The sequence below is a fragment of the Prorops nasuta genome, unplaced genomic scaffold (assembly GCF_024137725.1).
Source record: "Prorops nasuta isolate Cenicafe-Biocafe unplaced genomic scaffold, Cenicafe_Pnas_1.2 PNAS00030, whole genome shotgun sequence".
NCBI lineage: Eukaryota > Metazoa > Arthropoda > Insecta > Hymenoptera > Bethylidae > Prorops > Prorops nasuta.
Genome location: NW_027116827.1, coordinates 754,415 through 779,229, shown reverse-complemented (window position 1 = coordinate 779,229; position 24,815 = coordinate 754,415). Strand labels below are relative to the sequence as shown.

Genomic DNA, 24,815 nt, shown 5'->3' with positions numbered 1-24,815 from the left:
TATAAAGTAGTGGAAACAATGCAATAAATTCCAACCTCTCTTGTCTACACCGTAGCCTGCTAGACCCATTTGTATACCTACGTTCGTGGCTCTATAGCATTTATTGTAGAATAGACCAGATAAACGCAAAGGGGAACAGTAATATACCACTTATGTGTACCATATATCACCATACGATTAATAATGTATTTTTGGTACAAATTTGGAATACCAGTTAATTATTCGCGTTGAATCAACACATTTGTAAGGTTAAACAAAGCTTGATATGTTTATACCCGAAGGGCTGTTTCGTACGAGTTAGCTTCGTGATAAAATCTGTTTTCAGTAACCTGGTAATATCGACAGGTTGAATTGGAAAACGAAAGTTGTGCTATAATACAAATATATAGGTGCATGGTGAAAAGAAGGTTCGTCAATAGGGGGTGGGGAGAGTTTAGGTTTCGTGGCGGCAGCACGTGGTTGTTGGAGTAGGGGTGCGAACATTTAAAAGGCCTCAGGACTCCCTTACCGGACGCAGTTGATGTATGAAAGTCGACATAACTCTGTCCAACTTCTGCAAAAATGTTAGGGAAGTTCTTCTCGATTAACTAAATCTTTAAAAAATTGGACACTCTCGCATCGATTGATCAAATTGCAAACACCAAGTGATTTTGTTCCGGGATAATCATCTGGAACTTTGGTTTCAACAAAATTGTTTTAAAGTTACGTGCTAACAAACTTCAGTGATCTATTTTTCAAGAAATTCCCGAAACTTTTTTAAAAGTAGCTACGCATAATGCGCGAAGAAGGGAGAGTGAAGGGTCTCCTGATCCTTACCATCGTTTTCATATCGAATCCCTGTCTCTCTGGAGCCCTTACGACGTTTGGGAAAGTCAATTCACCAACCACGTCGAGTGCATCCCCAACACCAGGTAAATACACACGTATATATAATAGCCTTGATATTTATTATGAATTATTTATTTATCCACGGATTACATTTGATAAAACTATTACATACTTCTGTTAAACTAATTATATTTTATATATGCTTTTTTAATTGGCACTCAAATTTGCTTCCACTACAATCCTACTTCATTCCATGTACTAGAAGAACAAGCACTGCAATGTAACAAAGCAGCATATCTTATTAAGAAATCTTACGCTAAGTGTCAAGGTCACGAAAATTGTATGTGCATAGTAATTTCATAAGCATTTTAACACATTACGTGCAAAATTTACCTCTTATTCATACTCGTTAGTAATATATAGGGTTAGCAACGTGATTCGATTAGCGAAAATGTCTTTGAAAATATGCATTGATGAAAAAAATGTTTATCTAATAGTTGCCACATTTGGAGCGGTGCGTTACGTAGTACTTTGATATTTTTTAATAAGTGTAAATTTTGCGAAGATTTCAAGATTTAATTTTAGTTGTATTAAATAAAACACTAAATTTTGTATTGCCTGCTTTTGTAATTTGTTTTAAGAATTTTTCAAAATTTTCTTTTCATTTCACCGGAATATTTACAAGACGTTTCAGTTTGAATTTGCTCGCATGTAACGAGAGCTGTGAATTTGGCTGAAGCAATGTGCGTGACTGCTACGCGCACACACGCGTGTTCGCTCACCTGATGGGTATACTTTTAAATAGAAATATCTCGTAAACGATTGAGCGGATTGAAAAAAAATTAAAAGATGATTTTGGAAAGCTCTTGAAATGAACTAGAAGTATATAGAGCTTCACTTATGAAAAATCTGTGCATTACGTAATGCACCGCTCCAAACCATCCAACTATTTTGAAAAATTTTGTTTCATTAATGCATATTTTTAAAATTAAATTTCACTGATTAAGTTATGTGGATTATCCTGTATATTGGAAACCAATAGAATCAAATTTGAATGTACAACGATGGTTAATTTTAAAATGACCTCCCCCATGAATAAAACATTAAATTGGATTAATATCGTTTTTCGTGGAAAGACGCAAAACGTTTCATTAGAGATTAAAAAGGCGCATTAACGAAAGTTTCTATAATTTATTCTTACCAATTCTGATTAATTATGTAACACGTATATTATATTGAGAGACCATATGAATTCCAGTTGGGAAAGCTAAGGAGTGTAAATTAGAATCGGAATGTGCTGGGATTCAAAATACAACTTGCATGTCCGACCCGCGAGATGGAAGAACTCGTTGTCTATGCGGTGACTATTCAGCACCCCAAAATGGCGCTTGCACAAACAAATTTAAAGGTAAAGTAAAGAAAGTCGTACTATCCCTTGAAATTTTTAGCTAGGAATTCTAGAATGCATCTAGGGTAAATACATATTGAACTTCGGAAGAATAATTCGGCTTCTAGAAGTAAAGACCGGGTGCGAAGATTTGCATGCATATATAGCTCACGTGTTTCCCTGCAATATGTGAGAATGTGACGGTGCTTGTAACAGCCGGGTTATCTATGCAAATTGCACACTTTAAGAATATCGCAGCGACCTACTGTATATCGTACTCACCACTAAATTAGCCCCAACTAGTGCTCTAAAAAATGTTCAATGCTCTCAAAGTAAATGACGGAAATGAAATTAAGCACAGCTCGTGTAAATATATTTCTTTTTCCATTTCTTACTCGAAGTAGAACATTTTCCTTCAGAGATCCATGATTTTCTTCATTATTATGCAATATATAGCCCTCTCGTTTAAATATTGACAAAAACTTGTAAGAAGGGAGATATGTGTAAGAGTTTTAAAAATTGCATTATTTTTTTTTATAATTGGTTAGAATATATCTTCAAGATTATATTCCTAAAGTTTTAAAGTAAAATTCAAAAAATCTAAATTGTTATAGTGTCTTAAACGTGTCGTGCTGCGCGAGAGACAGTAATGCTCCGCGGCACGCAAGTAAGTGAGAGATTAAAGCTTTAAACCCCTTTTTCCCAAAACGTGCTTTAAAACATTTTTGTAAGCTCTCATTCAATAAGTATTCGATCGATCTTGATGAAATTTTCGGCAGTGCTTTATAACGTTATTACCTTCTGTATGAACCTAATTGTTTTTACATATTCATAAGTAAAACACTGTTTTTCTGCAATTAAAATAAGAAAATCAGGATGGCAGAATTAACATTTTTTATTTAAAAACGTGCAACTTTTCCAAATTAAAAGAGTTTCCAAATTTCGTAGGTTCGAATAGGAACTATAGATGTAAATAATAAAATCCACATATTGTTTTTTAATTTCAGATAATAATTAGAATATCAGTAAATTACACAATTTTGAGAAGCGGGCGTCGCGCCGCCGTAGAGCTGTACGAATGAGTCGGCCATTTTTTTATCAAAAAAAAAAGAAAAAAGAGGTTTTTTAGATTAAGATATAAACTGTTATATATATTAATTTCGAACATCTAAAATCGAGCTTTCTGTATAAACAAAAAGATGGAAAATCATCCATTTTTAAAGCTTCTACATGTATTTCCCCAACTTAATGGAATGATTTATTTCCTAGCAATTCGAGCTCTTTGCAACGAAGACTTAGAATGCACAGACGGGGCCCATTGTGTTCAGGGCAACACTACGTTGTTGGGAAGGCGATGTTACTGCAAGGAAGGATATATCGAAGATAATTTAATGTGTAGTGGTAATTTTTTCACATTCTAATTATTCTACTTTGAGTCAGCAAGAAGAAATGCTGAATAAAACTCAAATAAATTTCTTTCATTTTTCATGTTCCCAGGGAGTTCACCCGTCCTCGCAATCAGTACAACTCTATTACTGGGCGTTACTCTATTCTCAGGAAAATTCAACTACTTGTAAATTCTACTATTAGCATAAGCCAACATATTTTTAGATGATTTGTATGTAGAAAGTTTCGAAATAAATACAAATTGCACGCTGCACTGAACAATATGTCTTGTAGACATTGCGCGCGGCGCGGCGTGCAATATTAATCCTAAAGTAGAATGTATACATATACATAAAGTTTATACCGCTTAATTAAATATGTAAAAGATGTGAGTAAAATTGTGCTAAAAGCATATATGATTGTAAGGTTTTATATGAGTGGTAATTACTCGCTATGCATTGATTACATTTTTTAATCATTGTTGCACCGACAAAATTTAACTAAAGATTGATATTGCATTTTTTGCATGTAAGCTTGAAGTAAGATCTTTTAATCTAAAAAGTGCTTCTCTCTATCTATTAGGTATAATAGGATTTAATTGTAAATAGAGTCGTTTGCAGGTAGCGTTAGGTTTTAGAAGGAGATTATTATATAAGCAGATTTATAATATTAAATTCGTGTAATCCTTTTAATGTTGTAATAATTCACTGATTAGGATGAAATTAATTTTAGTGTCTGCACCGTGAACTTTAGCCATTAATCCATTGTGAGTATACTGTAGGCAAGTACCTAAGTTTCAAGTACCAGTGGAAACACTGAAAAACAAGTCTATGGCAGGAACACTCTGTGTGCTCTACAATCATTTTAAATATAATAATTATACCTATATTAATTTTCCAATTGCGTATTGCGTAATATTTACTTTAGCAGTAGCATCTTTTCTAATGTTTGTATGTTAGAAGATAGCTTAAACTATATGATAATAATATTCATTGAGATCACACATCTTAGGTTTCTTTACTTAAATAAATTGTACAAAGAATTAAATAGCAGCCAATTTGGTTTACATTAAAATTTATTTTGAAAAAATATTAACATGTTACCAGACATATATATATATATATATATGTATGCATAAACACTATTACTTTTTAATTCGCTTCTTATAAAAGTTTAAGTTCTCTTTTGAAAAACCAATTGCGTTACGGTACTCCCACTTTTACCACCAAATTGGATAGTTTCCACTGGAAGCTGTTCGATAATTTCAAAATCTGCGAAATCAATGTTATCTTAAATAAACTTATCTTTTGGTTTGAGAAATTTCATTTAATCAATACTTCCTGCTTACGTTTAATGAATTCTTTTTCTAGCTCTGCTCTCGTCCAATTGCAGGACGTTAAAATAAGATATCCATTAGGTACAAGAAGATCGTTTACGTTTTTGACGTAATTTTCACGTTTGATCTTCGATTCCTCAGGATGCAAACTAATTGCATCATAAGTTCCTTTGTCGTGGGCAAGTTTAAAATTCTTTACAAAATTCAATGTCTCCTTTGTATCAGTTATGTCACAGACATCTAATTTAATGTTGTTTTCTATACCGTTGGTCTTTAGCACTTCCTTTGCCAAATCTATGGCTTTCTGTGAATAATCAACTCCAACAAGATTCTGAAATCCTTTAGCAGCTAGTTTTACCAATATCATTGCGTTACCACAACCAATATCAATTATTTCATCTTTATCTTTGTCTACATCTAATCTTGCAGAAATCCACCTGATTTTAAAGTATTTGTAAATTTAATTGGAGACAAACAACAAATACTCAACTTTGAAGCAAATAAATAAATAATTTTACAAACAACATTAATTTATTATTAGGGTGATAAAGAAATTACTGATATAGATTAATATAAAAAATAAAATAATGAAAATTCACATTATCGATTTCGAAATACGCCAACGCCGGTAAAGATAGTATTCTGAGAGTGCAATAGATGGCGCTAAAAGCACAAAATTCAGTTTGCGTCTGCGAACAACGAATAATCGGATAAGGAGGGCGGGCAAAGTGTATTGCTTTATTAACATTGTTTTTTAAATTATTTATTTTTGTTAAGTGTAACTTACTGTATAATTTTTTGAGAATTTTTATTCCCGAACCAAATTTCACCGACATCACCGTGATCTTTGAAATTATCTAGATCTCGAGAATATACGTTATCCCAACTGAAACATTAATTAATATGTAACAATAAAATAAGTGATTGTGTTCTGCATGGGATTTAATAGCACGGTATGTATTACTTACAATTCTAAGGTTCCAAGAGCAGATGATGATATTTCATTGTCAGATTCATCTGACATGTTTATTTTTTAGGTTTAGTCGAGCAATACGAGTTATTAGTTTAGTTTAAATCCATGTATTATTTACCTGACAATTCGTGTTATCATGATCTTTCTTGATAAATTGTGTTTATTCTGTTTTTATATAATATAATATGTGATAATTATCAATCTTTATCTATAAAGTTTTCCTACCGGAAACCACAGCGTGTTGCCATAACCTAAGTATTTAATTCATACTGATCCTAACCTAACTTTGCTTCAGCGTGATTGTGCATAACCAAAACTGCTCGTTTTGACTGGTTCTTTATTTATCAAAACTAAAAAAAAGGTGTAAAGTAATCATTTACTAAAATGATATCTTCCAAGTTCGCAATTTTTACACAATTTGGTAAGTAGTGTATTCTTTTGTGTTAAAATTAAATTAAAAAATCTTGCTTTCAATTAATTCCTTTTAATTCCATTAATTTCAAATAATCTTAACTACTCAGTCTTATTATTAGGAATTATCATACATTATAATTACAATTAGAATGATAATATATTATTAGTTTTTGTTGAGTATCTTACACTTTCTATTTTTCACAAAACTTTAATTTCTTATTTAGGGAAGCATAATGCAAGCTGTTTGGGGGTTTTCCAACGTTCAATATCATCTGCTGCTCAAGCAAAGCCACAGACAGAAACAAAACCAAAAACTGGTATATTAATGTTAAATATGGGTGGACCTACATCGACTGATCAAGTACATGATTATTTACTACGTATAATGACTGACAGAGATATGATTCAGTTACCAATCCAAAGGTTATTTGATATCTTATATTTCTTAAAATATGTGTATACATAGGTAATATTAAATATATTTTAATATGTTATAGTCAATTGGGACCTTGGATAGCAAAACGCAGAACTCCTGATGTACAGAAAAAATATAAGGAAATAGGTGGAGGCTCACCCATTCTAAAGTGGACAAATAAACAAGGTGAACTGTTATGTAAAAAGTTGGATACAATTTCACCTGAAACAGCACCTCACAAACATTATGTTGCTTTTCGATATGTTAACCCTTTAACGGAAGATACTCTGAAAGAAATAGAGAAGTATGATTGTTTCTTTTCTTTTTATTCTAACTGTACATTAAAATATTAATTAAGACTATAAGAGAATGTTCCTTTTGTTATTTTAGAGATGGTGTTAAACATACTATAATATTTTCACAATATCCTCAATATAGTTGTGCTACATCTGGATCTAGCTTCAATGAGATTTATAAATACTATAGAAATAGGTAAAATAATTATCATATAGTTCTATTAATCAATTTACTTATAACTATTTCACAGTTTACAATTGTTTATAGGCCATTACCAAAAGAAATGAAATGGAGTGTTATAGATAGGTGGGCAACAAATCCATTATTTATTAAATCAATTGCAGAGAGAATCAAGGAAGAATTAGTTCATTTTTCTGATGAAATAAGAAAAGATGTTATGATTTTATTTTCTGCTCACTCTCTTCCTCTAAAGGTTTTACAGAATTTTTTTTATTACTTATGTACAAGCAGGTTTTTAATTTTGTATATCAGTTACACAATAGAAAAATAATCATTTAAATAAGTCCAATGACCATCACTTAATAGTTTCATATTATTCTTATATAGGCTGTTAATAGAGGAGACCCCTATCCTTCCGAAGTCGGAGCTACCGTGCAGCTTGTGATGCAAGAACTAAATTCATGCAATCCATATAGTTTGGTTTGGCAATCTAAGGTAGTAACATAAAAGTTAAGTTTTTAATTATCTTCTAAAGAAATGAATTGATAATAGGTGGTTATAATATTTTTAGGTAGGCCCTTTACCATGGTTAGCACCCTTTACTGATGATGCCTTGAAAGGCTATGTAAAACAAGGTAAAAAAAATTTTATATTGGTACCTGTGGCATTTGTAAACGAACACATTGAAACTCTTCACGAGATGGACATTGAATACTGCAAAGAATTAGCTGAAGAAGTATATCAAATTATTATTTTTTATCCTAATCGATAAAAGTATTATTGAATAAATATCACGATTAAATTGTTACAGATTGGTATTGAAAAAATCAGAAGAACCGCAGCGCCGAATGATCACCCAGTATTTATAAATGCATTAGCCGATATCGTTACTGCCCATTTTCGATCAAAGCAACCGATCAATCCAAAGTTCTTGACGCGATGTGCTCATTGTACTAATGCGATTTGTGGTCCGAGTAAATCCTGGTACTCGCAGATTTGCAAAATTTGAATGCAATTAAGAGAGAATGTTTGTAAATACAAATGATAGCATTTATTATCATTATACCTATAAGAAATAGAGATAAGATTATAAGAAACACCAGTTTTATTTATAACATAAGAATATGTTAAAAATCAAAAGAAACAATGTTGCGGGGTAGATATGTTTTAAGAGAAATATAAAATATTTATTAAAAAGAGAGCAGTATTCATTAACGCCACCTTTTACTGTAACTGTCACTCAGTTGATCGATTGATAAACGCTCCGTACGAAGAGTTTTTGAAAAGGAGCGGTTTTTCATTAAAGCGTCTATATATATTACATTTGGAATTGTACGTTTGAATTTCTTTGCAGGTGACTCCCGAGGGGGTTTTCTTGGTGGCGAGAACCGCGGATAGCGTCTGCGAAGTTTCAAGACTGACGAGTAGTAGATATCGAGCGTGAGTGAAGTGGTGCGCGGCGTTGCTTGCCGCGCGGCGCGCCGTCTATATAAATGCGCGGCGTCGGCGGGCACGTTCAGTATGTGTCATGCCTTGCAAGCGCGAAGGTCGTCCGTGATGGCGGCTAGAGTGCGGTTGAAGATGCAATGCGGTACTATCGTGCTACCGTTTGTTCTTTTCGTTTTTCTGTGCACTGCTATGGACCTTGTCAGTGGGATGTTCGAGCATCGTCATTGCAGTCATCGACATCCGAAACCACACGAGGTAAGTAACTACATAATACCCTTTCTCATATTATTTAGCTCACACTCCGCTATATTCCGTTATTTCCCTCCTTTCTACTCTCTTCTCCACTACTCCTCAGTTCTCTCTTTCTCCAGTGTGGAGAACTATACACGCGTCCCCGGCGCGTCTCCGCTGCTCTGCCACGACTGTCTTTTCTTGCTCGTCTCCTACCTGCTGACTGCCCGCGGGCACAGCTAGCTATAGACCGACTCCGTCAACCAGTCGGTTCACGTCAATTCTCTTCCTTCCATTCCACCTATATACTCTATATTCCTTTAATTTCTCAAGTCTATTCGTACCTTTGACTCTGCTCTCAATAAAGACTAACTAAATATTTTCACTGCTTTTAATTTTCTACAAGAAAAGAAGGGTAGTTGGAAATTTGAAAATTAGGATACTTGAGACGAGAATTTCTTAAATTTATTAACATAACTCGTTTTTGACCAAAAAATTTTCATTTGCGAATTAACTTCATGCAATGTACTTTATTCCATTATTTTTGCCAACTTTCTTATTTTCTTTTGAAACAATAGACTTTAATGGCATTTAAGTGCATTTCTTGTGAATGATTAATGTTTAAATTATCGTGTTGCTATAGCATAATGTATATAGGTGACATTTACATGGGAGCTGTATTGAAGCACTTTACGCTGCAATGTATCAATGAATTCTTAATTGGGTCGACTATAGTAATAATAGGTTCGATTGCGGTTAATCGTGTGAAGACATGAGCACGAATGTTACCTCGTGCAGCTATCCACGTGCTTTCACCGCAGTCACGTGCTCTCGCAACGTTTCTCACATTGACCTTCCAAGCTGAAACGCTCATACTAGAACTATTTTCCAAGTTATGCACGTTGCAACACCTGAAATCCTACCTGCCCAATATGCTGTATAATAGCTCATTTTTCTATGCCTTTTAACTTTAGTTTCTCCTTGAGGTGATGAGACACTCTACGGATTCACAAACAATCGGTTTTTTACGGTTTGCGTCTTTTTCCTTACGCATATTTTAAGTCAAGTTTAACCAAACAATTCTAAACATTGACGATATTATTTAAGCAATAGTGTTGTGAACGTTAAATTTATTTGAGATAGATGCATGATTATATATTACATATTCATATATATTAATATTTTTTAATGAAAAAATGTTTATCTTTTTACAAATACATATAATTATCTCTAATTCACACCTGAAAAGCGTAGTCTTAATTTTGTAATTTTATTAAATAATATTTCTACAAACACATTTGATTTTTTACATCTAGAGTGTGTTCACCCTTAAATTATTTTTCGTTTGGATTTTTGTTCTGTGTTTATTTATTATATATATATATATATATATATATATGTAATTCGTATTTATAATTTGTTGTAATAAAGTTATACTGAAAATTCATTTAGTTGCATGTTTCATTAGATGTACATGTTGTAGAAGGTGTTGTTTGTAACAGGGAAGATGATAGATTGACTTAATTTTACTTAACCCTTTGGATTCTTGAAATCTTACAGTTATGTATTTTAATGTTACAGAGTGAGTTGAATAATAAAATCAATTGTTGTTTTTTAAAAGTAAATAAGAGAGTTTTCGTTTAAATTGAGCATAAATTGACCTATATTAATACAGTCCATTTGTTCCTACCTTCGGCCAAGCGAAAACGTATACCAATAGGGACGACATTAATGCCGGTCAGTGTACACGATGCACCCTTGTCACATTTAGGTCAATGATCTGTGAAAGGTATGCAGGAGGATGTTAAATTGCTTTTATGACATTTCCATAAGGATATATCAATTAAATATACGACCATGAAGTAACATCGGCAGAGTGCCATTTGTTCTATCTTGGCTTTCTATTTCCAACTATTATCGGATCGCATCAGCGGTGCTGAATAATTGGGTTTTTTCTTTCCTTTTCAATCAGATATGTAGCTTGTTCAATTAAAATTATAATGTTTAAAATAATAACTAGATTATTCGTGGTATAAATTATAAGGAAAGGAAGTTCGTTTATGCGAGTAAAATAATTTTAGTAGAATTGGTGTGACGAGATTGAATGGATGAGACCCATTATCGTTTATGCGCCACTTAGGGAGGTCAAAGAGCGGTCTTGGGTATCCACCAAGCCTTCCCATGATCAGCACAACTATTTTCCCAGTTTCAAAATGACACCTCTTTAGCAAGTAGCCTCTCTGGCTTACCAGCGCTCCACGGCCGTATTACCTGCATTTTAGAATACCTTCAAAGGAATATTTAAATGTATGTAAAAGTTATATGTGTTAGCCTGCCATGGAACCTTTCATTATCAACTAGCTCAACTCTTTTTTCACTTTAATTTTCGAGGCAACGCTCGAAGTAAGGCTATTTTCATGTATATTTCAGAAAAGCCTCGAAATTATAGCTCGATTATAGTTAAATCTAGTCATTCACGTCCTAATACAACCGGTCTATTTACCAAGGAGAAAGGACGAGGATGTCTATTGATAAATTACACTCCGTTCATTGGATATTCGCCAAACGTTTTCACACGAAACCACCCTACTTTACTGATCTATAATAGTATATCGAGATACACACACATACACACGCGGCAGTGTCTCCATTGCAAGTACATGGACAACACACAATAATATATAATAACGTTGCGTACATACATATATATGTTTATATCCTGTATAGTCCACGAGAGTTCATATTTACCAATTAATACCTTAGTAAGACAACTGTGTCCATGACCAAATTTAATCTTTATAACGTAACTCTGTGTTTTAAAAAAGATTTATATTTGAAAGCCACAATATTTTTTTTTTATATACGTTTTTTATAAATGATTTAAAACTCGTAGTAATAAACGAAGAGATTTATAAATGTAAGTATCCATTAAAATTTATAAGGTTCCGTGAGACTTTGGCGACAGTAAAGACGGCCTTAGTAGGCTCGTCTATTTTTATTGATAGACGGTTTTCAGAGGACGGCAGAAACGATACTGTCACGCAGATATAGCGAATTACTTGTTTTAACGATCGTTGAACTTTAACGAAATCGATCGATGTATACGACCACTGACATTCCGAGTATTATCTTTTCAGGCAAGCTTTTGACATGCACCTTTCCTTGACACGCAACACATTCGATACATCATACTACTTTTGATTTGTGTGTTATTAGTATCATCGTATAACATTTAATATTTGCAATATCATTTTGATATATATAGTTGGAATATAATTTAATTTTATATTCTTTTTTTTTCGGTGTTACTTTAAACCTATAGATATGCACTCTTGTTCATTCATGCAGCACCTACATTATTTCATTGTCGTTTATGTAGCTCTTGTATCATAAGGTAAGACTATAAATTATATTATCTCAACGCAAACGATAATGGTTCTAATGAATTTTTTAATTGTTTCTATAACTCCTTCGATCAATAAAAAAGGAATTATAAATAGGCCGTGTTTAGTCGTTTGGCCGCAAGGTTACAATTAAATAGTTATTTTCGGTCTAAGAAGCTTACTCGCTCAACTGTGAAAATTAGAGCGTATAGCAACGTTATATACTATTCATTAGTTATCGTTGATCAAAACTATTTGGTAGTAGTATAAAAAGCTCTCTCAGGGTTTTATAATGATTATAAAAATTTTTGCAACTGATCTATTTTGAACGGCCTCTAATTTTGTGCAATTAACGAGCAACTTAAAATTACTTAACTTTTTATTGTTTTCTAAAGAAAAATATTTTGCAATTATGCAATAGTAAAAAAATTATTACCGTCGAATGTTCCTATGATTCATGTTCATCTGCGTAACAAACGCATTATTTTCTTGCACAGTTCTTTTAAAAGTAACCATTTTTTTGTTTAGTATTTCGCCTTATTGCTTTTCAATTTTTTCATTGGTTTTGTTCGGTGTTGAAACCAGATCACTGGGGAAAGTCAATGACCACGGTTTTATTATCGATCGTAATAAGGAAAGGTTTGCTGTGTGCAAAATTCAATCGTCAGGTAGCGGAACAAAGCGTGGTCTTGTAAAAAGATCGTGAGATTATTATTACACGGTTGCTTATGTGTAACATTATTATAGTTATAAATAGACTTTGCGCGCGCGCGATCCGTTTAGTTTTAAGAATCCACAAGAGTGGAGCAGTGTTATTTGACAATTGAAATTTCAGCATACGCAAGAGTCGAAAACAAGTTTGATACGCGTGAATGCCAAGTACGACGAGAGTCCACAGGACCGCGCATAGCGTAACAAAACTCGATAAAACGGCGCCAACCCTGTACTTCCCATATAATCATTATCTTATGAATTTTGTGTAGAAATTGTGTTTTGCACCCCTCCCCCTACGTTGTAATACTTGTATATAATCCGAAGATACTCTTCTGAATTATCCAAAATGCATATCCAGTTGGTATTAAAGGAAAGTTGAGAGATAAACAAGGAAACTTGTCTTTTCATGAATATATGTTGACCGAGAGAAGTTTTGCAAACTTCGGAGCTCCCTTATGAAAGTCAATAGACTCTTAACAAAGGTTTATCCTTATTTTCGTGGAATCATTATTTGACAGGTATATATAGAATAGTTTAATAAGTCTAACTTATGCAGGGAGAATGTGTGGGAAACCACGTCCGGTCAGTCCTCCATTACAGAATGGAATGACAAAAGTTTGGAATGGTCGATAGAGGACGACATTGGGATTTCTTTCAGTACGTACAGAGTAAATGAAAATGGATGTTGTAGCAGCATACTTGGAAAAGAGGAACGACTGTATATTTACTTTTTTTTCATGCTTCCCTCTATGTTGTTGTATATATTCGTCGTTGTTGCTGCGGTTGTTACTTTTTTTACTCGATGGCGTTCGTTTATTTACTCGTACACTTTTCTAAGCGTAACTTTCGCGCCTCGAGGGAACTGCGTGCACATTCGAAGTTCGTTTTTCCCGCCGCTTGTCCCATTCTAACTTGAACCCTTTCTCCAATGATAACAAACGACCCATCCGGGACCGTGGAGCTTCGCCGTGAAATTGCGATTTCTACAAAAATTCATACCCAGGCCTGAAAAAAATGACTGGAGAGTATTTCGATATATGTTGTATAGAACACCGCAGTTTATACTCGGAACGCTTGATAATAACTCGTAAATTTACGCGAGTCTGCTGTTGGCCAATTTTTGTTTCGCTTCGTTCCTTTTTTCCTGCAGAGTAGCTGCTGGGGCTGGGGCGAAAAGAGAAGAGAGAGCTCATCCACAAATCACGGTGTAATAGTAGTATGAAAATGTATTTAAGCCGCCTGTGCCTCTCTTTACCTTGGAGCGTGTAATTCCCGCTGTAGAATCGTTGGATTTGTCGAATTTAAGCTTGCTAAAACTTGATCGAGTGGGGTGAAACGATCGATCTTTCCATTATCGCAACGCAATTAGTTTTCGGCCGGTTAATTGTACTACAAATCTCTCGATAAATTGAACTTTTTGATGATAATTGAAGGATGAGCGGAAACTAGCTTAATTGCTGTCGCATCGCGTATTATTGTTGCTATATCTTGACTGTCACGTGTTTCGAGGCTGCTGCTTTCCTCCCCCCCCCCCCCCTCACACACTACAAACCCGCGCGCGTATCGTGAATTTCACGGAAAATGTTCGGAATTAATCACGGGGGATTGTTTGAACGGACAATGGCGGTCATGGTAAACTCGAAGCCAGTGAATAGGGTTCGCGGTACAGTGTGGCATGTGCTGCCGCTTTTGCTCTCCGTTTTCCCCTCCCCCCTTTCTCTCTTCACTGCTTTGCCGCTCCCTGAGCGTTCTGACTGAACGTAAGGTTTCGGTCAATGCCGCTGCACTAATTAGTAGACCGTTTGTACAGTAGCTTAATTTTGTACTTTGCACGAAGAAGCACGCAGGGATTTAGCATCCTAACCACAACTACACTCCCTCGCTCACCTATCTGTTATCTATGCGCTGGCATAAAGACATAGCCGCTGATTTCCACGAGACTTTAGGGCTTTTGCGGTACACGATATCCCTTACACTTACGATACTTACACCAGTGAACGCAAATACACGTGTGTGTGTATATATATATATATATATATACGCGTATACCGTTTCTCTGCCTCTTGCAAGAAAAATGACCAAACTACAAGAATGCTTTGCATAATCCTACGACGCGATCCTCGACAAAACTCGGGAAACTTTTATACGCGCTATTTCAAGTTCATCCGCGATGCTCGCCACGTGATTTACCGACTTGTTGATAACGCTTTTCGCCTCAAGTTTCACCGATTAGTTTTCGGTGTACGTGACTGTCCGTGTATGCGCGTGCTGCACGATATCTCTTTATACGTCGAGACAAATTATTGGAGACTCTTTTCTTCGATAGCCAGGTGTTTATGGGTAGAAACGCTACGAGGAACACGTTTATTTTCGTTGAAATTCCTTGCCAGCTGCGAGAATAATAATCAGTGGTGAAAGAGAGAGAGGCGCGGTTGCTTCGGGTGATGATTGCGTTTTCCGAGAAGAGTCTTTCTCTCCAAGGTATAAACATTCATTTTTATATTAATGCTCGGCACCGGTGAAACAAGGAACTGGCAAGAGTGTAACAGCGGGTTAACAAGCACTTGGTATATACTCTGAAGAAAGAGGAGAGTGGGTTGGCGTAGAAGAGGGGGGGGGGGGAGGATATTCAAGTTGAGGACCTTTGAGAAAAAAAAGAGGAAGATTTTGGGGATAGGAAGAGGGGAGGGGGGGGGGGGTGGTAGAAGTTGAAGTAGCTGTGCTGCAGTAAACCAATCTGGTCGGGGCTTTCCGTCGACCTCAGTTTCTTGCCAAAAGTTTGCCGGAGGATCTCTCGATTGAGAAGCAGGGGAAGCGACCGGGAACTAATGCCGGTAGGGAGAAAGATTGGGATGACAGGGAGGAAATAGAGAGACGCGAAAGGGGATGAATGAAGCGTAACTGGAGCGCTGAAGAGTTTCGATGGATCGACCAGCCAAGCAGCCAGCCGATTCCCTGCTCGCTCGTTGGCCAATATGCCAACGTTCTGTGTACATATCCAATAAGCCTCTTGGCTCTACCAATACCAAGCCAAGCTTCTTCGAGCTCAACGGTCTTCGCATAATCTAACCCATCGAGTTATTGGCTTGCGCGCTCTAATGCTAATTGCCTTTGCACAAGTTTTCCACCAGAAATCGCGATAACTGCTTACGAAATATCAAATATCCTACGGCTAAACGGCTGTGTTACTACTTCCTGTACCATTTTTTCTCTCCTTCCTCTCTTTCCCTCCCTAACGTATAATACGACGACTGTTCGCGTAAAACTTGTAAAACTTCCTTAAACTTGCCTACTTAAGAGAAACTTTATCGCACTCCTTTTCTTCTTCTTCTTTCAATTTCGGAAATTTCCCATCCTGGACAATTTATACGTGCGTTATGTTGAATACGTAAACGACTCGACCCATGGAAATCTTTGGTCAACTGGCTCGCTTTAATTATTTCAGCACGAGATTAGGGTTTGTTTGAAAATCCGCTTTGCATGCTTGTATACCAAGCTTACCGTGTTGATTCCGTAAGAATGTAACGCGTTAAATGAAAATTAACATTAAAACGGATGAATGGCTCATTGGGCAAAGGCTATTAGCGCATCAATATTTATGAACAGATGCGTCGACTGTTCATGGGTAAAAAGAGAATATTTGTTTGGTAGAGCGGATCTAACAGATTAGCACGCGACGAAAATAATGGTAATCCTTGCAATACATGCGCCGCTTTTCGTCGCTCTGACAATAACGTATATAACGATATCGATTCGTTCGATTCTGCGGGACATCGATCGAAATCAGAATCCAACGACTGCCATGCCGCGACCGTCGGAAACAGCTCCAACTGGGCAGTCGCAAATATTTGCCTGTAATCGTACTTCCAAGCCAGTTGAGTTAAATTGAACAATTAATTGTTTTCAGCTTGCCCGATCGCCTACTAAATTTCAAAGTGAATCGATCGATTCGTCTGAAAGCTCCCACGTCGCCCTATACCTCCACCTCGTCTCTCTAAGGTCTTACAAAGATCCGTGTCATTTTGTCATATCCCTTTTAAATAATCCCTAGTTACCATGATAGCCTCGATAAGAATATTAAAAAAACTTTTAAGCAGAGAATTACCAAAGAATTAGCTTGCTCTTTAATTGCGCTATTCTGCTGATCACGTGTTATATATAGTTCTCTTAAGAAACAATAAAACTTTTAAACGCATGTTTAATTGCCTCGTTTGATTGGAATGTCGAACAATTAAATTTAACTACTTTGGAGGTAAATAAAAGAAGCTAAAAATACGAGATGAGAGAGATTACCATTGAGAAACGTTGGTTTTACTCCTTTTTGTTTAGAGACAAATAACATTTTTTATTATACTCTTTTCAATTTGTTCTATTCTAAATAAGTGCGAACCAAATTTACAACGTCAACTTTACGCGTTGCTTGGATGCTAAAGGCAATTTTTACGCAATCGTTAAAGCGTGTAGAGCTTCTGCAATCATTTGCAAGCAGGTTTCCTTGGCACAATTTTTTTAAACTTAACGCTTACTATGCTGCATGTGCAGGTGCGATGAATGCGGTTTGAATTAAAAATTTAACATTAAAGCGGCTGCTGCTATCCTAAGAAGAAGTTGGGAATATTTCATACAAATCTTTTCCATAATTGCGATACTGGAATGCTTACATATGATTTATCAAACAGCTCGCGTTCATCGAGATTATTCGCATGATATTTTAAGTTATAGCTTCGAGCTAATTTTTGCATCGATTGTGCCTATAGGTAAGTAGATATATGACAGGATGAAAAGTATATATAGTATAGTGTTCGCAGTGCACGCAACGAAGGTTGGATTCAGGATAGTCCGCTCGTCTTAGAATAGCTAGGTCACAGGAGAAATTTACGATAAGCAGTAACGTGGCTATAAAACGATCTGTGATTCAAGGAAATTTTCTGCACGAGATGCACTTCGCAGCGTGGACTTATCCTCACAGCAGAAACGTAGGCATTTCGAAAGTAGAACAGTGCTATGCATAAATTTACAATCGGTCGTTATGCCTGATCTAAGCACACTTCTCTTCTCGGATCAAATGTTTAAATTACGACGTATCAATGGGAAGAAAAATTATGTCCACTTTTCTCTCCTTTGGCTCTTAGCTCCTGCACCGAAATCCCCTTATTGTTCTAGGAACGCTGCAAAATTTGAGGAACACGCCAAACAGAATATTGTCATTGTTCTGTGAAAGTTATTGCGAAAGATTTGATTATGAGCCTGCAGGGCGTGATCTTAGGTTCAACGTAAAAGAGTGTATTACGCTTAATTTTACAGTCAAGGAAGTAAAAGTCAACTTTTTGGCCAAGACTTTCGAGTTTAGCAATTCTTGTGCAAATGACATTTCTGTGGCTGGACTTATTCAGCAGGCGGACGCGCGCGCGAAAGTTTTACCTCGCCTTTTCCTCCGGTCTATTCTCTCCTGATATAACATATATAACGCGCTTCTTGGCGTTGGCCGCCACTTGCGAGTTGCCTGGCTAATGTACTACCCTGCTATCCCGCTTTGTACTGTGTGCGTTGCAGCGTCTAAACTCTAACAGGTCACGCTGCTGCCTTTCTCGCCAAGATCAACGGTAATTTCACGAATTTTCCCAAACTCGCCTTTCGCGTCTATATAGCGATCTCTAATTTTCGATTAATCATATACGTTAACGAATCGAAGCTGATGGTCGTACCCTACAAATCATCCTACGTAAGTATTTTATGAGAGTTTTCGTCTATCTTCGTCAGAGACGTTCTTTTTGGGATTTTATAGGGCCGTTTGTTTTTATCTAACAAAGGTCTGTCTGTTGGAAATTTTATTTTATCGTACAGCAATAGTGTACTGATCAGTAGCTGTTGTTCTTTCGTCTGCTGGTTCTGCCCTACATATTCGCAGTTGATTGGATATTCATGCCGTGGGTCAAGTTCTAATGAAATAATGTGGCACGATAGATTGATTCCATTTAGAGTGGCTCGATAAAAAGCTTTTGACCATGTGGCAAAGCCTTTCTTTAAACCTATTGCTAAAAATGTTATTACGGTACGTATTTCGTATCGCTTTTAGAAGATTAAAATTTTTTCTAGTTCACGTTCAAAAGGCTATAAATGGTATATGCAAGCGAGAGTGTTATATATTAAATTTTTGGAGATTAATATCTCATTAACAGATGCAATGCGTATAACTTGTGTAAATTTCAATTAAAGTTTATCTATCTTTAATACGTTAAGCTGTCAGATGCAATAGCTCTTCCTTGTTATGTCGTCCAGTTGATGACCCGCCTTGACAACTCGATGTCTCCATTCGTGCATGTATATAATTTATGTCATGTCTCTCATCACCTAACATCTATAAGGCATCCTAATCTATTTTGAATTGTAAAAATAATCAATTATTCGAATAAAGATTTTACCTTATTTTATTTCAGTAATGGCATATTACCTTAATCACTGTAGAGCACGTTTATATCCAGCATTCAATTGAAGTCACGTGTTATTAGGCTCATTCTATAATACCACCAGTGTACCACAGTATGACGCAATGAAATCATTCAACCATGTTATTACAAAGTGTGCGTAGCGGCACGTGATTAAATTCTAAGCAGAGCTATGCTATATAATAAAAATGATGCATTTATTTAATTATTTTAATCCCACTTTTTATTGAATCACCAATAAATTTCGTCAAATGTACTGGGCATCGTGAATGAAGTAATATACCGGACGTTCAGTGATATTTTTAGCTGGCTCAGACGAATGAAAAAAGGCTGCTGCCTATAAAATGACACGTTATCCGCTTTATCAGCCATTCTGGAACAATGCAGGTGCAGTTTAATCAGACAGATATGCCCATAGTGCAGTAAGCTATCTGAATTCATCCGATGCAGTTGAATTGGTCAAAAAGCTAACATTTTTTTGACAGAATAAAAGCGATAGAATGAAATAAAAATGTTTTCAACAAAAGAAACTATCAAGACTTTCGCTCCTCCACCAAGAGATAGCGTTAATACTGTAAATGGTCTAAATAAAGCATTTGATTTCCAGTCTCTGTGGATGACCTAATTTCTACACGGCATATCGGGAATGGAGAGGCAACGGTAGTAATTCACCATGTTAGAAGGCTAAGGATTCAGTACACAACGAAAGGATACGCCCAAATAAAGTACTTGAAATAGGGCAGATAGAGCATGCGGAACCTCTCTTTAGCCTCCATGTAATTCTAGTCGGTCGTCGATGAGAGAAGCTCAGTCAACACAGCTGTACATCGACGACAAGCATTGTAAACATATTATCCTTAAACGATATATTTATACATGATATTCCTCACGTGGACTATTAAGATAAACTATATATTAAATTGACGATTAAAATTGTTGAAGAAGCAACCACATTAGGCTAATCCTCCATTTAATACTTTATACCGATAAACCAATAAATATCGGACTGAGTAGAGTTTAAAGAGGAGGAGGAGGAGGTTAGTTTGTGCACAGTTTCTGAAGAGATAGAGATAAAGTAATAACTATTAAGCGAACATTGTGTGATTGGAGAGATAATGAGCTGTGTCTGGGACTCATCTTCGTCGTGTTGTCTTTTGAAAGCAGCTCGGCTGTATATTCTCTCTCGTAAGTCAATATGTACACACACGTGCGTGCGAGTGTTTCGTATTCACGCGTGTGCGAGAGTCATAGATGATTGTAGGCAGAGTCCTTCTAGTAGCGATACTACCAGTGGGCGCGTAGGTACATAACTAGCACGAATTTCAGAATCTAAATTCGAACCGATCGATCGGCTTGCCGCTTCCTCACTCGCTCGCTCGTCTAATCAGATCGTGTTTGTAGGCGGGGCACGATCGAACCCTCTAGCCTGGAAAACCGAGGGTGGAGGCGACGCTACGACATGTATAAGACTGTACATATATATATATATATATATATGTATATACTATATGTACGTATACGGTGCCTCAGTCCATGTTACGAGTTGGAACAAAGGGCTGACGGTACATACTCATATACGTACATGTATACATTTGTACACTGTGAAAAATATTTCAACCAATGTACAATTTTTCGTTATAACGGCGAACAAAATTCATTGATACAACGAACGATTTATTGAATTTTCTTCACTGTTATAACGAAAAATTCTTCATTGGTTGAAACATTTTTCACAGTGTATGTAAGATATGTATATGCAAGGCTTTCTTCACCCTTTTATCCAAGTCCAGGACACACGCGTTGCCAAAGCCTCCAGGCTATGGCTTATACTGCTCTTCCCAGGTCATTATTTACGATATAACGAGATCCATCACTGTCCTACTTCAATTTTTATCAATATTTTTCGAAAATCTATCACGGCTCGTCTGCAATGCGTATGATAAGAAATTGATTATTTTACCAGAATTGTTTTGTTCGTTATAAAAGGAGATGCATTTAATCGTAGAAATAAGTCTGAGTGTTAGGTGCTACGTCTTAAAACGAAAATAGTTGTGACGACTCGTTCGTGACGGAAATTTTGATTGAGCGACGATCAAGGAGTTCCAGTGACTAGCGGAGTGACTCTGTTCGGCATACCAATCGGCTCATCCGACCCAGTGACTTACATATATGGATCATCGAGTAAACATTGAATCATTCGCTTTATCTTTTGTCGTTAGTATGGTGGCCATCATTTTTCTCAATAGTATACGTACGGAGCTTCGTGAATGTTAAGTAGCAGCGAGACTACAATGAGTATAATAATTAAGCGCGCGGAGGGCCCCCGTCGTCGAGTAAACTAACGACTCTTTGGTAATATTCTCGAGAATCTTATTCTAAAGTAGTTTTTCTCTTTCTCTCTCTCTCTCTCTCACTCTCTCCCTCCTCTTCTCATCTATCGATTCCGCAGGACAGACCTTGCTCTTAGAGTTAATCGAAAGACTCGCTGCATTATCAAACGACGTAAGGTGATTTCCTCGTTTCGATTTTATTGTTTTAGAAGATTGGTCGTAAAGCGAATGGCAATACAGTTTCTGTGTTTGAAGCACGAACTATTCGATCTCCGTCGCTTGTAGCTTTTGTTATATATATTTCTCTCCCGTTCCAAGAATTTACGATCTTATCGGGCGAGAGACGATGTTACACAATTAACTGGCAAGCTCGGTAATAATTGAAATTGTAAGAGACTTTGCTGATAAAAAGTTCAAAAGATTCAATGCTCGTACACTCATTAATGTTTCTAAATTATCGTCACAATAGACGTAAAACTCATCGCATCGAACAGCGAGTTGAATCTTTCAGTTTTAACTCTCGCAGACAGGCGTAATTAAATTGCTGAAGGAAATGAAATTTTTGTAACATTATCTGTGTACAGAGATGTCAAAGAGGTAGAAAGAGTTCTCGAGATAATATATACATATATATGATTGGGGGGGGGGGGGGTCAACCAATACATAGATGGTTCAGTAAAGACGCTGCTTAGGGTAGTATGGTTTTCATATGGTAGCATCCGAGGGACATTACTGGAAGCTGTGTAGTATAGGGGGAAGGGGTATCAGGGGTAAGAAACTTCGATAAACCGCACGCTTATCCGCTAAAGCGGCAATTGCGTTACCACTACGCAGCAATTTTAAAAGCGTTTACTGCCCTCGCATAGAGGACACGCGTGGCTCAACATCGCTTTACATTTACGACGAAATAGAACAATTACGCGCTATGGTGCAAGGGCATGCGTTGGATTATGGCCCTGCGTAAACCTTCTCATTATGTCCGCGTTTAAAGTCGTAAAAAGGTTTTTCGCATCCATCCCTTTGCGTACCACTATAGCTCCGGACTCTAATTTTATCGCAAAATTTAGCTCCTCAAAGTGATTTTTATTCTAGATTTTTACAAAAAATATTTCCATTAACGACCAAAAAATCTTGTTTCATTCGAGTTTCAAGAAAAAACTATCGGATCAGAAGCGTTACAAGTTTGAACTATTTTAAAGCGACGGTGGAAATATTTCGAGACCACAAAAACGATGAGAAATTCCCGGAATTCGATAGCCCCCAAGGATTAGTGAAATTATCCTGGAAAAGGAGAACGTCGATATTCCGTATTCTCTAAAGACTTCCGCGTTGAAGTAATTCGCTTTGCGCAAATATCAAGGTATACGAATCAGCTAGAAATAGAAGTCTTATTGCAAAATTATATTCCTTTTTATTCGCTGACATTTTACTCATTCAATAACGATCTAGTGGTAAAATCCAAGAGGGATCCGGTGTGCTATAATCTCTGCAGCGAAAGAATTGAATTAACGACACTGACGTTGCGACCTACAAGAGATAAAAGAGATTTTGGTGGTTCGTTTAGTTTCCTCCACTTGTACGCAACAATTTCCCTAATGATTCCCTCTCACCCATCGAATTGTTCTTAATTTTCTATGAAACTTAAGCAAAGTGTGATTATTGTCCACGTACAGTGTATTATAGTTTAGAGTAATTGCATTGCGTTACAAATGAAATTTAACGAAATTCCAGCTGGACGATAAATTTAATTTCACAAGTAGGAGAAAATAATAGCGTCACTTGAATTGAATCGGTTTGATGAAATCCCGGAAATCTTTGTACGTATTTGCAGACGTACCGAGAATATACGTTATTTCCTATGTAGAACCCTATACGTACTCATTTAAATGAGTTTCCATGAACCAATTTCACACGTAGAGATCTTCGATGTTTAATTGGTGACTTAACGCTCATATACGCACACTTGAGCTGCAGAGATCGCGCGCTATTTCGATTTGTTATTGATCGCGTCCACTGTGTAGGAGATGGCGTGAAATCGATTTCTGTGGTTTCGTCATGGGCCCGTGCCTTCTTCTCTGATTGCAACACACCTTCATTTAATTCATCCTTCGACAACAGAAAAATATATTTTCCGGATTGGCATACAATTACGTTAATGTCGGCCTTTCGCTATTTATTCGTTGCAAAAACAATCATACCGATCGATGATTTAATCTCTCCGCACGGATACAGCTTAGCCAAAATTACTGATCTGCTATAATTTAGGTTCTCAATTAAGCATAGCTCTATTCAAATGTGGGTAGTCAATTGTATTTTCTGTTTTTTTTTCAAATTCATACACAATAAAAGAGTTTCAGCTTAATCTATTTGTGTATTTCACCGGGATATGCAAATTCCCGTAGCCAATAAACCCGCAGCATTACGGCGTTTGTGCAAGCACAATCGTTGCTCGCATTTATGCTCAAACCCCCTGTGGGTTTTGATATTAACGATGATACTCGACGGTTTTATTGGTTCTCGCGATAACGCTCAACTCGCTGAAAGTACCCTTCGGATTCTTTGAACAACCAAAATTAGCCTCTTTCATACACTTTCATTTCTAACGTCCATTCCACATATATACATTGTAGTCAATTCTTTACGGTTTTATGCAGCTTAAGAATACTCGAAGTATATTTATAAGAGTGTCTCGATTTGAATTATAAAAGCTATATTTTAGCCTGGTATATAATTACAGTTATATACACCTACAAAACCGAAAATATTTCTCATTTGCAATAAGCTGAAAATCTGAAATAATCATAGTTTGCATCGAAAGCTATTCTTGCGGGAAGTAGTATAAATATGAAAATGATGCATAGGAAATTAAATCTCCACGGTCCGAATAGGGTTTCAAAAATTCTCTACTGCCATTCTTTATTTACAGGACATAGCTAGTGTTACAAGTGGTACTGATGATGAAGAAGCATTTAAAAGAAAGATTTTTTCAGTTTTTAGACGTACTACATGTCTAAAATTGTTGCAGGATGTAAATATTTGAAGACTG

The 24,815-nt window shown here is 36.2% G+C and overlaps 4 protein-coding genes across 4 annotated transcripts in view; 3 read left to right on the top strand and 1 right to left on the bottom strand.

The window, feature by feature from the left end:
* The first annotated feature begins 531 nt into the window (after positions 1 to 531).
* Positions 532 to 4,914, top strand: sosie. The gene is made up of 4 exons (XM_066742313.1): positions 532 to 911; positions 2,087 to 2,236; positions 3,485 to 3,616; positions 3,713 to 4,914. Exons 1-4 carry the CDS (start codon positions 776 to 778, stop codon positions 3,790 to 3,792), a joined length of 498 nt encoding a protein of 165 aa, XP_066598410.1. The 5' UTR covers positions 532 to 775; the 3' UTR covers positions 3,793 to 4,914.
* On the bottom strand, positions 4,738 to 6,041 carry LOC136782702 (EEF1A lysine methyltransferase 2). Its single transcript, XM_066742312.1, has 4 exons — positions 5,906 to 6,041; positions 5,725 to 5,823; positions 4,950 to 5,374; positions 4,738 to 4,872 (listed from the first exon to the last, which is right to left on the bottom strand). Exons 1-4 carry the CDS (start codon positions 5,959 to 5,961, stop codon positions 4,775 to 4,777), a joined length of 678 nt encoding a protein of 225 aa, XP_066598409.1. The 5' UTR covers positions 5,962 to 6,041; the 3' UTR covers positions 4,738 to 4,774.
* Invadolysin (leishmanolysin-like peptidase, invadolysin) overlaps positions 5,699 to 24,815 on the top strand; it is a 175,640-nt gene continuing 156,523 nt past the window's right edge. The window contains exons 1-2 of the mRNA XM_066742308.1: positions 5,699 to 5,890; positions 8,571 to 8,920. Of these exons, the coding sequence (XP_066598405.1) occupies positions 8,738 to 8,920 (183 nt within the window). The 5' untranslated portion in view covers positions 5,699 to 5,890; positions 8,571 to 8,737. The remainder of the gene's footprint in view (positions 5,891 to 8,570; positions 8,921 to 24,815) is intronic.
* Positions 6,192 to 8,413, top strand: FeCH (ferrochelatase, mitochondrial). The gene is made up of 8 exons (XM_066742310.1): positions 6,192 to 6,331; positions 6,549 to 6,747; positions 6,822 to 7,043; positions 7,130 to 7,231; positions 7,304 to 7,469; positions 7,604 to 7,711; positions 7,788 to 7,952; positions 8,028 to 8,413. Exons 1-8 carry the CDS (start codon positions 6,295 to 6,297, stop codon positions 8,223 to 8,225), a joined length of 1,197 nt encoding a protein of 398 aa, XP_066598407.1. The 5' UTR covers positions 6,192 to 6,294; the 3' UTR covers positions 8,226 to 8,413.